Source organism: Leopardus geoffroyi, chromosome X (assembly GCF_018350155.1).
Source record: "Leopardus geoffroyi isolate Oge1 chromosome X, O.geoffroyi_Oge1_pat1.0, whole genome shotgun sequence".
NCBI lineage: Eukaryota > Metazoa > Chordata > Mammalia > Carnivora > Felidae > Leopardus > Leopardus geoffroyi.
In genome coordinates, this window is record NC_059343.1 from 61,587,881 (window position 1) to 61,605,972 (window position 18,092).

At 40.4% G+C, this 18,092-nt stretch overlaps 1 protein-coding gene across 4 annotated transcripts in view; it reads left to right on the top strand.

Moving 5' to 3' along the window:
* UPRT (uracil phosphoribosyltransferase homolog) overlaps positions 1–18,092 on the top strand; it is an 84,245-nt gene that overhangs the window by 12,183 nt on the left and 53,970 nt on the right. For all 4 annotated transcript variants that reach the window (XR_006710982.1, XM_045472153.1, XM_045472155.1 and 1 more), the window contains exons 2-4: positions 13,258–13,300; positions 16,193–16,262; positions 17,371–17,433. Coding sequence is in view for 3 of the 4 variants with exons in the window: in XM_045472153.1 (XP_045328109.1) it covers positions 13,258–13,300; positions 16,193–16,262; positions 17,371–17,433 (176 nt within the window). In the remaining variant the exon portion in view is untranslated. The remainder of the gene's footprint in view (positions 1–13,257; positions 13,301–16,192; positions 16,263–17,370; positions 17,434–18,092) is intronic.

Below are 18,092 nucleotides of genomic sequence, written 5' to 3' on the forward strand. Positions count from 1 at the left end.
ATTCTTTCTGGCCTGCCAAGTTTCAAAAGAGAGATCAGTCACGAGTCTTATAGGTCTCCCTTTATATGTGAGGGCACGTTTACCCCTTGCTGCTTTCAGAATTTTCTCTTTATCCTTGTATTTTGCCAGTTTCACTATGATATGTCATGCAGAATATCGATTCAAGTTGCGTCTGAAGGGAGTTCTCTGTGCCTCTTGGATTTCAATGCCTTTTTCCTTCCCCAGTTCAGGGAAGTTCTCAGCTATTATTTCTTCAAGTACCCCTTCAGCATCTTTCCCTCTCTCTTCCTCCTCTGGGATACCAATTATGCGTATATTATTTCTTTTTAGTGTATCACTTAGTTCTCTAATTCTCCCCTCATACTCCTGGATTTTTTTATCTCTCTTTTTCTCAGCTTCCTCTTTTTCCATAATTTTATCTTCTAGTTCACCTATTCTCTCCTCTGCCTCTTCAATCCGAGCCGTGGTGGTTTCCATTTTGTTTTGCATTTCATTTAAAGCTTTTTTCAGCTCCTCGTGACTGTTCCTTAGTCCCTTCATCTCTGTAGCAAGAGATTCTCTGCTGTCCTCTATACTGTTTTCAAGCCCAGCGATTAATTTTATGACTATTATTCTAAATTCACTCTCTGTTATATTATTTAAATCCTTTTTGATCAGCTCATTAGCTGTTGTTATTTCCTGGAGATTCTTCTGAGGGGAATTCTTCCGCTTGGTCATTTTGGATAGTCCCTGGCGTGGTGAGGACCTGCAGGGCACTTCCCCTGTGCTGTGGTGTATAACTGGAGTTGGTGGGCGGGGCCGCATTCTGACCTGATGTCTGCCCAGGCCCACTGCTGGGGCCACAGTCAGACTGGTGTGTGCTTTCTCTTCCCCTCTCCTAAGGGCGGGATTCACTGTGGGGTGGCGTGGCCCGTCTGGGCTACTTGCACACTGCCAGGCTTGTGATGCTGGGGATCTGGCGTATTAGCTGGGGTGGGTAGGCAAGGTGCACAGGGGCAGGAGGGGCAGGCTTAGGTCGCTTCTCCTTAGGTGATCCACTTCAGGAGGGGCCCTGTGGCAGCGGGAGGGAGTCAGATCCGCTGCCGGAGGTTTGGCTCCTCCGCAGAAGCACAGAGTTGGGTGTTTGCACGGAGCGAGGAAGTTCCCTGGCAGGGACTGGTTCTCTTTGGGATTTTGGCTGGGCGATGGGCGGGGGAGATGGCGCTGGCGAGCGCCTTTGTTCCCCACCAAACTGAGCTCTGTCGTCCGGGGGCTCAGCAGCTCTCCCTCCCTTTGTCCTCCAGCCTTCCTGCTTTCCGAGCAGAGCTGTTAACTTATGACCTCCCAGACGCTAAGTCCCGCTTGCTGTCGGAACACAGTCTGTCAGGCCCCTCCGCTTTTGCCAGCCAGACTCGGGGGCTCTGCTTGGCCGGCGAGCCGCCCCTCTGCCCTGGCTCCCTCCCGCCAGTCCGTGGAACGCGCACAGCCTTGCCGCCCTTCCTACCCTCTTCCGTGGGCCTCTCGTCTGCGCTTGGCTCCGGCGACTCCTTTCTGCTAATCCTCTGGCGGTTTTCCGGGTTATTTAGGCAGGTGTAGGTGGAATCTAAGTGATCAGCAGGATGCGCGGTGAGCCCAGCGTCCTCCTACGCCGCCATCTTCCTTCCTCTCTCGGCTTTTATGATCTTTAATTATGTTCCTTATATCCCGACTTACTCGAGGGTATTTATTAAGAAATGTTGCTGAATATTGTCAAAGGCCTTTTCTGCATTGATTGACAGTATCATATGGTTCTTATCTTTTCTTATTAATGTGATGTATCACATTGATTGATTTGCGAATGTTGAACCAGCCCTGCATCCCACGAATGAATCCCACTTGATCATGGTGAATAATTCTTTTTATATGCTGTTGAATTCGATTTGCAAGTATCTTATTGAGAATTTTTGCATCCATATTCATCAGGGATATTGGCCTGTAGTTCTCCTTTTTTATTAGGAATCAAAGGAATACTGGCTTCATAGAATGAGTCTGCAAGTTTTCCTTCCCTTTCTATTTCTTGGAATAGCTTGAGAAGGATAGGTATTATCTCTGTTTTAACGTCTGGTTGAACGCCCCTGGGAAGCCATCTGGTCCTGGACTCTTATTTGTTGGGAGATTTTTGATGACTGATTCAATTTCTTTGCTGGTATGGGTCTGTTCAAGCTTTCTATTTCCTCGTGATTGAGTTTTGGAAGAGTGTGGGTGTTTAGGAATTTGTCCATTTCTTCCAGGTTGTCCCGTTTGTTGGCATATAATTTTTCATAGTATTCCCTGATAATTGCTTGTATCTCTGAGGGATTGGTTGTAATAATTCCATTTTCATTCCTGATTTTATCTACATGGGTCATCTCCCTTTTCTTTTCGAGAAGCCTGGCTAGAGGTTTGTCAATTTTGTTTATTTTTTCAAAAAACCAACTCTTGGTTTCGTTGATCTGCTCTACAGTTTTTTTAGATTCTATATTGTTTATTTCTGCTCTGATCTTTATTATTTCTCTTCTTCTGCTGGGTTTGGGGTGTCTTTGCTGTTCTGCTTCTATTTCCTTTAGGTGTGCTGTTAGATTTTGTATTTGGGATTTTTCTTGTTTCTTGAGATAGGCCTGGATGGCAATGTATTTTCCTCTCAGGACTGCCTTTGCTGCATTCCAAACCGTTTGGATTGTTGTATTTTCATTTTCATTTGTTTCCATATATTTTTTAATTTCTTCTCTAATTGCCTGGTTGACCCACTCATTCGTTAGTAGGGTGTTCTTTAACCTCCATGCTTTTGGAGGTTTTCCAGACTTTTTTCTGTGGTTGATTTCCAGCTTCATAGTATTGTGGTCTGAAAGTATGCATGGTATGATTTCAATTCTTGTATACTTATGAAGCTCTGTTTTGTGACCCAGAATGTGATCTATCTTGGAGAATGTTCCATGTGCACTCGAGAAGAAAGTATATTCTGTTGCTTTGGGATGCAGAGTTGTAAACATATCTGTCAGGTCCATCTGATCCAATGTATCATTCAGGGCCCTTGTTTCTTTATTGACCGTGTGTCTAGATGATCTATCCATTTCTGTAAGTGGAGTGTTAAAGTCCCCTGCAATGACCAAGTTCTTATCAGTAAGGTTGCTTATGTTTGTGAGTAATTTTTTATATATTTGGGGGCTCCTGTATTCAGCACATAGATATTTATAATTGTTAGCTCTTCCTGATGGATAGACCCTGTGATTATTATATAATGCTCTTCTTCATCTCTTGTTACAGCCTTTAATTTAAAGTCCAGTTTGTCTGATATAAGTATGGCTACTCCAGCTTTCTTTTGACTTCCAGTAGCATGATAAATAGTTCTCCATCCCCTCACTCTCAATCTAAAGGTGTCCTCAGGTCTAAAATGAGTCTCTTGTAGACAGCAAATAGATGGGTCTTGTTTTTTTATCCATTCTGATACCCTATGTCTTTTGGTTGGCGCGTTTAGTCCATTTACATACAGTGTTATTATAGAAAGATATGGGTTTAGAGTCATTGTGATGTCTGTAGGTTTCATGCTTGCAGTAATGTCCTGGTACTTTGTCTCACAGGATCCCCCTTAGGATCTCTTGTAGGGCTGGTGTAGTGGTGAGGAATTCCTTCAGTTTTTGTTTGTTTGGGAAGACCTTTATCTCTCCTTCTATTCTAAATGACAGACTTGCTGGATAAAGGATTCTTGGCTGCATATTTTTTCTGTTAAATACATTGACGATTTCTTGCCATGCCTTTCTGGCCTGCCAAGTTTCAGTAGAGAGATCGGTCACGAGTCTTACAGGTCTCCGTTTATATTTTACAGCACGTTTATCTCTAGCTGCTTTCAGAATTTTCTCTTTATCCTTGTATTTTGCCAGTTTCACTATGATATGTCATGCAGAAGATCGATTCAAGTTCCGTCTGAAGGGAGTTCTCTGTGCCTCTTTGATTTCAATGCCTTTTTCCTTCCTCAGATCCAGGAAGTTCTCAGCTATTATTTCTTCAAGTACCCCTTCAGCACCTTTCCCTCTCTCTTCCTCCTCTAGAATACCAATTATGCGTTGATTATTTCTGTTTAGTGCATCCTTAGTTCTCTAATTTTCCCCTCATACTCCTGGATTTTTTTTATCTTTTTCTTAGCTTCTTTTTCCATAATTTTATCTTCTAGTTCACCTATTCTCTCCTCTTCCTCTTCAATATGAGCCGTAATTGTCTCCATTTTATTTTGCATTTCATTGATAGCATTTTTTAGCTCCTCCTGGCTGTTCCTTAGTCCCTTGATCTGTAGCAAGAGATTCTCTGCTGTCCTTTATACTGTTTTCAAGCCCAGCGAGTAATTTTATGACTATTATTCTAAAATCACTTTCTGTTATGTTGTTTAAATCATTTTTGATCAGTTCATTAGCTGTCGTTATTTCCTGGACGTCTTTCTGAGGGGAAGTCTTCCGTTTGGTCATTTTGGATAGTCCCTGGAGTGGTGTGGGACTGCGGGGCACTTCCCCTGTGCTGTCTTGAATAACTTGCGTTGGTGGCGGGGCTGCAGTCAGACCTGATGTCTGTCCCCAGCCCACCGCTGGGGCCACAGTCACACTGGTGTGTGCCTTCTCTTCCCCTCTCCTAGGGGCGGGATTCACTGTGGGGTGGCGTGGCCTGTCTGGGCTACTTGCACACTGCCAGGCTTGTGGTACTGGGGATCTGGCGTATTAGCTGGGGTGGGTAGGCAATGTGCACAGGGGCCGGAGAGGCAGGCTCAGCTTGCTTTTCCTTTGGAGATCTGCTTCGGGAGGAGCCCTGTGGCACTGGGAGGGAGTCAGACCCTCCGGAGGGATGGATCCGCAGAAGCACAGTGTTGGGCTTGCGTGGTGCAAGCAAGTTCCTTGGCAGGAACTGGTTCTCTTTGGGATTTTGGCTGGGGGATGGTGAGGCAGATGGCACTGGCGAGCACCTTTGTTCCCCTCCAAGCTGAGCTCTGTCATCCGGGGCTCAACAACTCTCCCTCCCATTGTTCTTCAGCCCTCCCGTTCTCAGAGCAGAGCTGTTAGCTTATAACCTTCCAGATGTCAAGTCCCTCTTGCTGTCGGAATACACTCGGTCCAGCCCCTCCGCTTTTGCAAGCCAGACTCTGGGGCTCTGCTTGGCCAGCGGGCTGCCCCTCCGCCCCGGCTCCCTCCTGCCAGTCTGTGGAGCACGCACCACCTCTCTGCCCTTCCTACTCTCTTCCGTGGGCTTCTCGTCTGTGCTTGGGTCCAGAGACTCCGTTCTGCTAGTCTTCTGGCGGTTTTCTGGGTTATTTAGGCAGGTGTAGGTGGAATCTAAGTGATCAGCAGGACGCGCAGTGAGCGCAGCCTCCTCCTACGCCGCCATCTTCCCAGGATCCCCCCGACACTATTTTAATAGTTTTTAAAGAAGGTGTTATAGAGGGTCACCTGGGTGTCTCAGTTGGTTAAGTGTCAGACTTTGGCTTCAGTCATGATCTCACAGTTTGTGAGTTCAAGCCCCAGGTCAGGCACTTTGCTGACAGCTCAGAGCCTGGATCCTGCTTCACATTCTGTGTCTCTCCTTCTCTCTCTGCTACTCCCCTGCTCGTGCTCTGTCTCTCTCTTTCTGTTAAAAATAAATAAGCATTAAAAAAAATTAAAGGTGCTATAGAGCTGTGGCCTTGCTGACTTGTACCTGGCAGGTAGTAAAAGAAATATATGTATATTTTGACTTTTCACATCAGATTAGTTTTGCTTCAAGTATTTCACTCGTTTTTTGTTTTTTTTTTATGAGGGTGAAGGAAGGAGGAAGAAAACATTTACAAAACATCTGCCTACCATGACAAACTTTGGAATTATTCTTTATTTTAGTGATCACATAATAACAAAATATCTATGGAAGTAGAGTTTATGTTTTCAGAGCTTTCACTAAACCTTAACTCTAAGTAAAACATTCCTTTGGATTAAACCTGCCAGAAAAGCTATTATCTTCCACTTAACCTTTAACCTGTTGCCTAAAAATCAATATCAAAAACAAAAACATAATAGAGCTGAATTTGAGTCTATTTAGTTCTTCGTAACTTAGGTTACAAGGTAAAATACAGGACCCCCAGTTAAATTTGAATTCAGATAAACAATGAACTTTTTTTCATATATGCTAAACATCTCATGGGATATACTTCTGAAATAAAGATTTATCCTGTATTTTTATTTGATAAATCTGTCAACCCTATGCTAATCCTAAATTCTCCCACCCCAAATGCTGAAAATAGTCCTTGTTTTTTAAATGACACCTAAATCAGTTCTACTGGGATTTGATTTAAATTGCACTGTTTTAAGTTATGGTTCTGAAGTTTTGATTTAATAAGTTTTGAAAAGGGTGTATTGTTGTATGCAATTAACCTTTTTACAAGCCACTTTATAATAGTGGCTTCTCCCTCTTCAGGACTATTTTAATGATGTTTTATTTGCCTACCAGACTCTATTTCATTGTTTGCATTGTATGTCCATACCAGTCTGATTTGCAGGGAGAGAAATATCATTAAAATACAGCTAAAAACTGACCTTTACAAAACATTCCCTTATTAGAGCAAAATATAAATAATGACTTTACTTAGGGACTTGGAATTGGGGAGATTCAGGCTGGGAAGTATCTTGAAGTATTTCATTTCTATAAGCCTCACTATTTCATCAGTAAAGTGGAAGTAATAAAATTTACGTCTCAAGGTTATGTGAGGAGTAGATTAGATAGTGAGCCAAAAGTGTTTAATACTTGGCACCAAGGAAGCTCTTAATAAATTGTGACCTGTGGGAAAGAAGGTTGTAATATATGTATAATATTAGGTACCTGCTGTAACTTTCAGACCTTTTTAGAAAAGCTTTATAAGTAAATCTTTGTACACTTAGTGTGTGAGTGTGTGTGTGGTTGTTAAAATGGTTTTTGTTAAAAAAATGTGGGGGCTGTCAAGTTTATTCTGAGTAGAGAGAAGTGGCAGAGAATGATCAAATGGCAATTTCTGCTGTAGAAATTGAAGTTGTAATTGTCCCAGGGGAGGACATCTTCCAACATACTAGAGGATCTCTGTAGTAATAGTAGTAGTAGTAGTAGTAGTAGTAGTAGTAAGTCCTAGAAGGAATAGGGGAGATGATCTCTTGGGGTTCTTGAGCAAATGGCTAAGAAGGAATTCTTGAGACATCTTTGGTGCAAAAAGGTTATTTTAGTAAAACACGGGGGAAGGACTCGTGGGCAGAAAGAGCTGCACTGGGGTTGTGAGGAGTGCCTGATTGTGTATTTTTAAGTTTGTGGAGGGAGGGAAATAGAGGTAAATAAAGTAAGTTTCTAGGAAATTTGGAAGCAAGGCTTTCAGGACCTTGAGGAGCTAGTTATTGTTAAGATAAGGTTAGTTTTAGTCTTTAATAAAACAAAAACATTAAGGAAGTAAAGCAGCCATGAGTTGCTTGAGGAAGGTCACACTCTGCATGTTCCAGGTGTTTATCAGGGCTGCAAGCTATAAGGAGATTTAAGCTACATTTCTCTTGCCTTTGTTTTCCTCATCAATCTCTACTTGAAGTCTTAATTTTTTAATATTATAAAAACTTTACTCTCTTATAGTTCTGTCTTGTGGATGATAAGTAAATAAAGTTCAGTGAGATTCAATAAGTTTTATCTTGGTTTGTGTTTGCTATGAGACATACATGTTTTTAAATATACATAATTGCTGAAGCCTCTGTGTAAATTTTAAAGTGCTTTCCAAGTTCTTAAGTAGGGAAGAGTCAGGTTTACCAAGTACACATTAAAATGAGGATTTGACAGGCACCTGGGTGGCTCAGTCGATTAAATGACCTGACTCTTGATTTTGGCTCAGGTTGTGATCTTGTGGTCATGAGATGAAACCCTGCATTGGGCTCCGCACAGAGCATGGCACCTGTTTGGGATTCTCCCTCTCTCTCTCTTTGCCCCTCCCCCATTCATATTCTGTCTCTCTCTCTCTCTCTCTCTCTCAAAAATAAACATTTAAAAATATAAAATGAAGATTTGACTTCCTGTATGATTCTCATTCTTTTGTTGTTTCATTGCGAAGGTAATTTTTTTAAATGGCTGCCTTTGGCTTTTATGTTGTTGATACAGATGTATGTGTGACACGTGTTGGGGGAGTGTCAAAAAATGTATTTTCGGATCTGATTAGGTCTGCATTGTTAATCCTGTATGGGGTTTGTAAAATTTAAAAAATGCTCAGCTTGACACTAATTAGATATCCATGTTCTGAAGCAATCCTAAAATTTGTATGGAACCACAAAAGACCCTGAAAAGCCAAAGTAATTTTGAAGAAGAAGACCAAAGCAGGAGGCATCATAATCCCAGACTTTAGCCTCTACTACAAAGCTGTCATCATTAAGACAGCATGGTACTGGCACAAAAACAGACACATAGACCAATGGAATAGAATAGAAACCCCAGAACTAGACCCTCAAAATATGGCCAACTAATCTTTGACAAAGCAGGAAAGAATATCCAATGGAAAAAAGTATGGCCAACTAATCTTTGACAAAACAGGAAAGAATATCCAATGGAAAAAAGACAGTCTCTTTAACAAATGGTGCTGGGAGAACTGGACAGCAACATGGAGAAGAATGAAACTAGACCACTTTCTTATACCGTTCACGAAAACAAACTCAAAATGGATAAAGAACCTGAATGTGAGACAGGAAATCATCAAAACCCTAGAGGAGAAAGCAGGAAAAAACCTCTCTGACCTCAGCCTCAGCAATTTCTTAATTGAAACATCCCTTAAGGCAAGGGAATTAAGAGCAAAAATGAACTATTGGGTACTCATGAAGATAAAAAGCTTCTGCACTGGTGCAGCCTCTCTGGAAAACAGTGTGGAGGTTCCTCAAAAAATTAAAAATAGATCTACCCTATGACCCAGCAATAGCACTGCTAGGAATTTACCCAAGGGATACAGGAGTGCTGATGCATAGCGGCACTTGTACCCCAATGTTTATAGCAGCACTTTCAACAATAGCCAAATTATGGAAAGAGCCTAAATATCCATCAACTGATGAATGGATAAAGAAATTGTGGTTTATATACACAATGGAATACTACGTGGCAATGAGAAAGAATGAAATATGGCCTTTTGTAGCAATGTGGATGGAACTGGAGAGTGTGATGCTAAGTAAAATAAGCCATACAGAGAAAGACAGATACCATATGTTTTCACTGTTATGTGGATCCTGAGAAACGTAACAGAAGACCATGGGGGAGGGGAAGGGGAAAAAAAAGAGGTTAGAGAGGGAGAGAGCCAAAACATAAGAGACTCTTAAAAACTGAGAACAAACTGAGGGTTGATGGGGGGTGGGAGGGAGAGGTGGGTGGGTGATGGGTATTGAGGAGGGTGGAGGGCACCTGTTGGGATGATCACTGGGTGTTGTATGGAAACCAATTTGACAATAAATTTCATATTAAAAAAAAGATTTCCATATTCTGAATTAAGAGTATCTGGATATCACTATTTAAATATTTGATATTTGATCATTTGGCTGTATTTTAGAATATTCCAGGAATGTGTGTCAGTGTTTATTGCTGTGTGTTAATTTTGCATTAGATTTTATTTGGGACTGTTGTTAGATGGAACATGATTAGATAGAAGATAGAGCTTGGTTGGCTCAGTCAGTTAAGCATCTGACTTTGACTTAGGTCATGATCTCATAGTTTTTGAGTTTGAACCCCACATTGGGCTCTCTGCTGTCAGCACAGAGCCTGCTTCAGATCCTCTATCTCCCTCTCTCTTTGCCCCTCCCCTGCTCATTTCCTCTCTCTTTCAAAAATAAACATTAAAAAAGAAGGCGATTAAAATGTCTTTCAAAAATTGTTTCTAGTAAGAGAGACTTTTTTTAAAGAATGATTTTGAGGGGTGTCTGGGTGGGTCAGTCAGTTAAGTGTCCGACTCTTGGTTTTGCTCAGGTCATGACCTTGCGGTTTTGGGAATTCAAGCCTGGCATTGGGCTCTGTGCTGGCAGCGTGGAGCCTGCTTGGGATTCTCTGTCTCCCTCCCTCTCTGCCCCTCTTCCACTCACACTGTCTCTGTCTCTCTCAAAATAAGTAAATAAACTTAAAAAATGAAAAAAATGATTTTGATACAAGTGAATAGAATTATAATTTGAAACAAAGTGTATAGAGTGAAGAAGACCTGGGTTTACATTAAAACTCCTTTATTAACAAACACTTTAGTGCAGCATTGGACATAAAGTAGGGGCTCAGAGATTATGTATAACTTGCTGGTACAACAAGTATATATCTGTTTTATGAAACTCTAATGTTAACAGTGTTAGGGACTTAGATGTGAATATTGAAGACTACTGTGGTTTTTAAAAAATGCAATCAACTTACTGTATTCTAGCCGAAGTTTAATTTCTAAATTGATTTAAAGTACACAGTATGGGTCTTGAACAGTATGGGTCTAAAATAGCAGGAAATATGTTAGTAAGTACTGTTTGTAGTGAGATGACTTACGGCAGTGAATGCTTTAATTGGGAGTCAAATAGCTATCAAGAGATGACATTTCTCCTAGCGTGTACTTTTTGGAATGTAGAGAAGGTGACTATTACAGAAAATTTATCAGTTGAGGCTGATATTTGGGGGGAGAGTATGAAAGATGTTAAAATGTCTGATTTTAGAGTAAAATACGTAAAACCTTGGATGGTGAGTAACTTGTTCTGTGAGTGTTCCACAAGATGAGCAAACATTTCTCATAAATTTTAACTTGATAAACAAGTGATGTCTTGCAACACAAGTAGTACGTGATGCCAAATGATCACAACTGAGCCAATGGTTCTTGAAATTCAGTTTGATATACAAGTGCTTTGGATTACAAGAATGTTTCTGGAATGAATTATGCTTGCAAACCAAGGTTTTACTGTAATGGATTTGGGTGACTCTGATCACTTAACCAAATATAACTTTTCTATGTAATAAATTTCTGTGTAACTGTTCAGAAATTAAAAACAAATATTTCAGATGTGTTCCCAAGATATATTACTTAATACTTCTTTTAAGGCAAACCAGATTTTTCTTCCCTATTGAAAAACTGTGTTCTGGCTGCCTAGATTGTATGTTTGTATATGTCTAGTAAACAGAAAGTAGTCTTCAGTTATTTTTTTGTAGTTCACTAACTTTTACTTCCTTGACGAGCATATTGTGAAGATTGATTCCAGAAATCAAAGATGCTACCGTAATAGTGTGGTTTTATTTGAAAACCACAGTACATGGAATAGTCTGTTTTATTTATTTATTTAATTTATTTTTTAAATTTGAGTATTGTTGACACACAACGTTACATTAATTTCAGGTGTACAACATAGTGATTCCACAAGTTTATATGTTATGCCATGTTCACCACAAGTGTAGCTACCATCTGTCACCATACAGTGCCATTACAGTATCATGGACTATATTTCTTATGCTTTGCCTTCTATTTGCAGGACTTATTCATTCCATAACAGAAAGCTTGTATCTCCCACTTGCCTTCACACATTTTGCCCATATCCCTATCCCCCTCCCCTCTGGCAACTATCGGTTTGTTCTTTAAATACAGCCTGTTTTAAATGGGCTCTGTGTGTGTGTGTGTGTGTAGGTGTGTGTGGATAGTTTTCTGAGTTTAGGGAATATTTATATGTAAAGAATACAGACCTGTATTCTTGCCATTGCTCAGTTTTGGTTCATATTTTAGAGAGTTATTATATGATAATATAATATGATAGAACTGTAATATGATAGAACTGTGGTTACTCTAAGAAACCAAATGTCATTTGTGTCAGGGATATTTCATTTCTTTTTCCTGTCAGAGAAAGTAATCGCAGCTTGGGAAAAAAGAGGTAGTGGTTAATGTTATACCGAGATAATATATGCTTGCATATGCCATTTTGATGCTGTGTTGGGGGAATATTTTAGGTATTCTGTGGATAGGCAGATGGGGATTTTTAAGTACATAAAGTGTAAATCAGTCTGTTCAGTCAGATCATTTAACTTATATTGGGTATAACAACACTAGATTTTTACATACAGAAAAAAAATGTCAGCCTTTTAATATTCCCCTTTTGGTTGGTCAGGTGGTCAGGTGCAACCCTAGATTATTATTAATTGGGCACCTCAGGATATAAAAGTGTTGACCAGAAGGGAATGTACAGGAAAATGGCAGAAAGATCTAGGGAATAAAGTATTTGATTGAGAAAACAAGTAAAAGGAACAAATTATCAATAATTTTAGAATGAGGTCTTAGAAATTAGGTTATGCATTCTTGAAAACAATGGTAACATTAGAAGATTTGTTTGTGTCGGGGCGCCTGGGTGGCGCAGTCGGTTAAGCGTCCGACTTCAGCCAGGTCACGATCTCGCGGTCCGTGAGTTCGAGCCCCGCGTCAGGCTCTGGGCTGATGGCTCAGAGCCAGGAGCCTGTTTCCGATTCTGTGTCTCCCTCTCTCTCTGCCCCTCCCCCGTTCATGCTCTGTCTCTCTCTGTCCCAAAAATAAATAAACGTTGAAAAATTAAAAAAAAAAAAAAAGAAGATTTGTTTGTGTCAATTAGCATTCCAAAATGGAATTAGAGAAAAAGTAGATGGGTTACTTATCTTGGTTACCTGGGTTTAAAAATTTTTTAATGTTTATTCATTTTTTGATAGAGACAGAGTGCGAGTGGGGAAGGGGGAGGGGTAGAGAGAGAAGGAGGACACAGAATCTGAGGCAGGCTCCGGGCTCTGAGCTGTCAGCACAGAGCCTGATGTGGGGCTCGAACCCACGAACCGTGAGATCATGACCTGAGCTGAAGTTGGCCTCTAAACCAACTGATCTACTTAGGCCCCCCAATTACCTGGGTTTTAGTTCAAGGTGAATGGAGGGGGAGAATGGGAAGAATCTGTTTTTCATACTGTGAAGTTTTTCTCTTAACTTGAGCTGTGGGCTTGCTGCCATCTTGCAGGGGGAGCTTCATTCATCTCCTGGTTGAATAATATATACTTGGGCAGCTCAGTGGGAGAATGCATGATCTTTTCAATTCTTGTCTCTAATGTTGATACCAAGTAAGCATTTTCAACAGTATTTATTGAGTCATTCCATTTAGGTTCCTGTATGCAAGTGAAAAATATCTTGCCTCAGCAATAGTTTGTACATGTAAGCTTTTAGGCTTTTAGTATGTAATAGGTTTTAATATCAGTGTTACTATATGTGTTAAGTAATATTTTACTTTAAAGCTCTAATCTGGACTAAAACTTTTACTACTTTCTTTCTAGGACAGCCAGTAGAGGGGACTTCATGTTTTCTGCAGATCGTTTGGTAGGTAGAGGCTCTCCATTTTTGTTTCATTGTTCTTAGTGATATAATCATAGTAGGGCCAAGGGGCTTTTTTGTTCTACAGCATTCTGAGGGGTGAGAGAGTTTGTGCCAAGTAAACATCATCCTGGTAAACTTCTGAAGTATTTTGTCTCTACTCTTTCATTAAAGCTGTACCTCAATCCATTTCACCTCAGAGTATTGCCCATGAACTTGTTCTCTGTAATTCTGAGGTACTTCTACCTCTCAAAGGGGATCTTGGTAACCTGATCTTGAGTAAACCCTAAATGTCTCATCTTAGAACAGTGAAGTGAAGTACATGAAAAGAAAACCAAAGATGTAGGGAGACCTAGTAGTTACTTTTGTGGTATTCATTTAATACAGAAAAACTAATACCTCTCTTGTAGTTTACATGGGGAGTTATTTATTTTGTCCTTTCTGTACTATCTTTACATGTGAAATACTGAGTTGGACTATGTATGCTTTCCTCAGAGACTTCCTGTTAAGGATTGGCCACGCCCAATTCAGTTTAGCTAAGTGTGCTCTGAAAGGATCTCAGGCCAAGTTGGGTTGTCTTCAGATGAAGCATTGCATTTTCTTCTTGTATTTACATCTAAGTGTGCTTAGTGCTTGGAATAAGCACACATTTTCTGCTGTGGTTATTAGTATTCATACTCATGAAATACATACTGAACTCAAGTCAGGCACTGGGCTAGGCTGTGTTGCAGGGGGAGAAGATACAGCAGTAAAGAATACAGACATTGTCCCCGATCTAATGGAGTTTACATTCTAAATACTGTTGTCAGTATTTAGTTTAGGAAAGAAAGAAAAGTGGCTTATTAACCTCACAGGTATAATCAGAGAACAAAAGACAGATTATTAAAGGGAATGTGAGAAGGGAAGAAAGGCACGAAACTTTTCATTTAGATTTTCCCTGGGAAAATCTTAATTCCAAAACAGTGTAGGCTTTTGGCTTTAAGTATTCTTGGTTCTTAATTAATTGACACTCCTGTAGTGATAATTAGGTCATTCTGTCTTTATGCTTTTTTTAAATTAAAAAAAAAATTAAATGTTTATTTTTGAGAGAGAGAGGGGCAGAGCACGAGCAGGAGAGGGGCAGAGAGAGAGAGGGAAAACACAGAATCTGAAGCAGGCTTCAGGCTCTGAGCTGTCAGCACGGAGCCTGACATGGGGCTCGAACCCATGAGCCATGAGATCATGACCTGAGCCAAAGTTGGACGCTTAGCTGACTGAACCACCCAGGTGCCCCTGTCTTTATGCTTTTATCAAACCAAAGGAGCAGTTTCAAGGAGGAAGGAACATGTGCCATTGGCTGCTGTGGAGAAAACAGAAATGTTGGTGTTCATTAATAGAAAGTGGTTCCTCTTTCTTTTGCTTTCTTTGCCCTTTTTCTACAGAAGGCAGGAATTAAGTTCATGGTTATTATAAAATGCTTGCCTGAAAGGGCAGGCCTTATATCTTAAATAAAAAATAAGGATCCATGACATAATTCACATGAGGGGATGGTAATTGGAACCTCTCTGTTCTCTGCATTTGGCTTTGAAGGTTCTGATGATATTGGGGGTTGTGTGTGGAGGGCCTTCTGTCATTGTGGCAGAGACTGGAGCTATTTAGGTTTCTGGTATTGAGGATTTCTAGTACATTTGTCTATTCTAGCACAAGGATACCATTACAGTTGACATTAATTGCATCGTGGATTTGTCAGGATTGGCTTCCCGGGCACTTGAATCTTGAGTTCTTTATATGTAGTTACCCTTCTTCTGGTTTTATGTTCTATAAGGCTTGGACATATCCAGTTTCTGTCCCAGGGTTGCAGGAGATGGGCAGGAGGTAAGACTTTTTAGAGGAGTGTTACTGGGAGATCTAGGCTCTCCAAAGTAAAGGATTCTTTTCTTCCCTTGCTCTTAAGAAACATTAACCTCCACAGAAGGGGTGGCTAGAGATGAATGTGCATACATACACAGTATTCATGAGGTTCCTGGACCCTCTGATGCTATAGGCTGACAAAGTGCTGGCCCATTTAGCATTGATCATTTTAATGGCAGCAGGGTGTTGTGTTGTGATAACAGAACATAGAGCCTGGTGTTTCTCCCTGTTGTTCCTAATTCTTAATAATGTAATATTGATGAGAGAAAATGCATTGAAAACTGAGTACCACCTTTATTGTAGTAGGCTCTGGAAGCTCTGGGTGCTCAGAGGAATATCATATCTGGGTTTTGGAGGCTGTTCCTAGTAGTTCTGATGGATTCTTTCCTCTATACTGCACATTAAGATCATTAGGAGACTTTTTTTTTTGAAAGCTGAGAATGTGGGTCATGAGTTTGAGCCCCACACTGGGTCTAGAGATTACTGGATCCTACTTCAAACTCAGGAAATTGGTTCAGCCCCATCCATTCATTTATTTCCTCCTAAGAAGTTGCAGGCTTTATTTGCATTATGGTGAGCCTTTGATAAAAAGAAACCAACTTAATTTCAAAGTACTGAACAAGGCAGAGGAATTCCCAGTGGGCACTATTTTCAGAGTAACCAGAAGTATATTACTTCCAAGGGTGCCTGCCATGACTCTTGTCACTTGCTGTAGTTTTGCATCTCTCATAATACAGGCTGGACTAACTGAATGAGAATCAGAAGGCATACTTGAGCCTTTTGGTGGCGATCATGTGCCTAATCAAGGTTGGATACCTAGCAGCAAGCAGCCGAGCATGGGGATCTCTTTCTGCATCTAAAACTTGATAGGGGCCCCCTTCCTACCTCCATGAGCTCCACCCTTGCCTATTGCATTACTGACTTTTTGCCTAGTGTTCAGCTCCTTAAGCTAACAGCCAACACTAGATTCCTAGCAGTTTTTCAACTTATTCTTCTTTTGACTCTTAGATCAGACTTGTTGTGGAAGAGGGGTTGAATCAACTGCCATATAAAGAATGCATGGTGACCACCCCAACAGGTAACCAGGGCTGTTCCTCTCATATTCTCCTCATAAAAATTCTGAGAGTCATGGGAAAATGGAAAAATAAGCAGTCTGAGTAAATCAGTAAATGAGGAGTATGACTAAATCAGTAAATGAGGAGTATGTAAAATGAGGAGTCTAGGTGAAGCCTAGACTGAGGTGGAGCCTAAGTTGTTCTTTTAAACAACTTAATAAACTCAGACACATTTAGTAAAGAAATTTATGTGGATGACTTTTTGTTAATGGCTTGCTTGTCAATTCAAGTTAAAGGTTAATAAATATGCTTTAGCATGCAAGTGTTGCCTTTGATAACAGCCCATTGGGATAAACTGGCAGCTTATCTTCACATCTGTAGGGAAGCTGCTGGTGTTAATAAATGGGTGGGCTGGTTTGGCACTGAAACTCCAGGTGAAAGAATGAGAAGTAAAAAAGACAAAGAAAATGAAAAATGTTGAGAACTGGAGAGGGTACTTTGTTTTACTCTAATAGAACACAGCTGAACATCCCTATTTCAGGAATTTGAAATTCTGATTTTTTTCTTTGGTAAATAATGAAAGCTGTTCTATTCAGAGGTTGACTTTATGAAAATTGGGGGCTGAGATTGTTGCATCATAATTGATACAAAATCAGCATGACACTAAGGGTTGAACATGTCTAGGTAATGACTTCAGCCTTTGTCTTCTGCTTTTTAAGGCAGAATTGAAGTTCAGAAAAAAGGATGGAATGAGTAGCCTCTCTGCTGTGGCTCACAGTGTGGTCTCAGTTTGAATTGATGGGGTTTATAGCACTCAGAGTGCAATGATTCCACTCTGAATTCAATTTGAGGAATGTGTATGTGAATATCATGCTATCATAAATCTTGTTCCTCCTCAGTAAAGTCTACCTCTCCCAATTATCCCCACAGGTTTCTTAGGAAGAATTAAGAAATAACTGAAAAATCATGACTCTTCTCATTACTTTCACAAGGAGTCTAAGAGGTTATACAGAATGTCTAGACAAGGATTGCTCTGTACCCAACTGCTTTAAACTATAGGTAGGCACTTTATAAAATAAGTGGATTGCTCCAGTGATGAAAGATAAATTCTTTGGTTTTGTTCCCCAACAGGGTACAAGTATGAAGGAGTGAAATTTGAGAAGGGAAATTGTGGGGTCAGCATAATGAGAAGCGGTAGGTTTGCATATGTGTGATTTTTGTCTCTTTGCATGCATAGAAAGTTTTTTTTTTCCAGGAGAGAGGTGGGTTTGTCTGTCATAATTGAAGCCTGCCTTAACTTAAATCTCACCACTTGTGTTGCCTGTCCTCATGGTGCCTTGGATGATGGCCTCTGTATTACTGAATTTGATTTTAACTGCAGGGCATCTACTCCAGTGGCCTGCCCCCATGGGCAGGCCAGCTTTCCGAGAGATTCAGGGTAGGATGGGAGGATAGGATGATGAGGTGATGCTGTCCTGGGGAGAACAGGGCAGTTTGAAGACTGACGGAATATGGCACAAATTCAGGCCTGCAGAGCTTTGAATACCTTACTGGAGAAATGTTTGTTCTGTTTTTGTTTGTTTGTTTTTATAGGGAACAGTCCTACCCTATCAGGAACTGGACTGAATGACTTATTCAATATTTTTAGTTTTATATTTGATGTGTATGTGATTATATGGCAAAAGCACTTAAATGTTATTAACTCTCTATGTATTTCCAAATTCTGGTCTTATAAATGCTGCATTTGTATTTGAGTCCAACTGATTACTCTTCTAAACCAGACTTTATGCAACAAAATCACATGCCTGTAATTAGAGCATCTACCTGTTACATGGGGAGGATTATTTTTATTC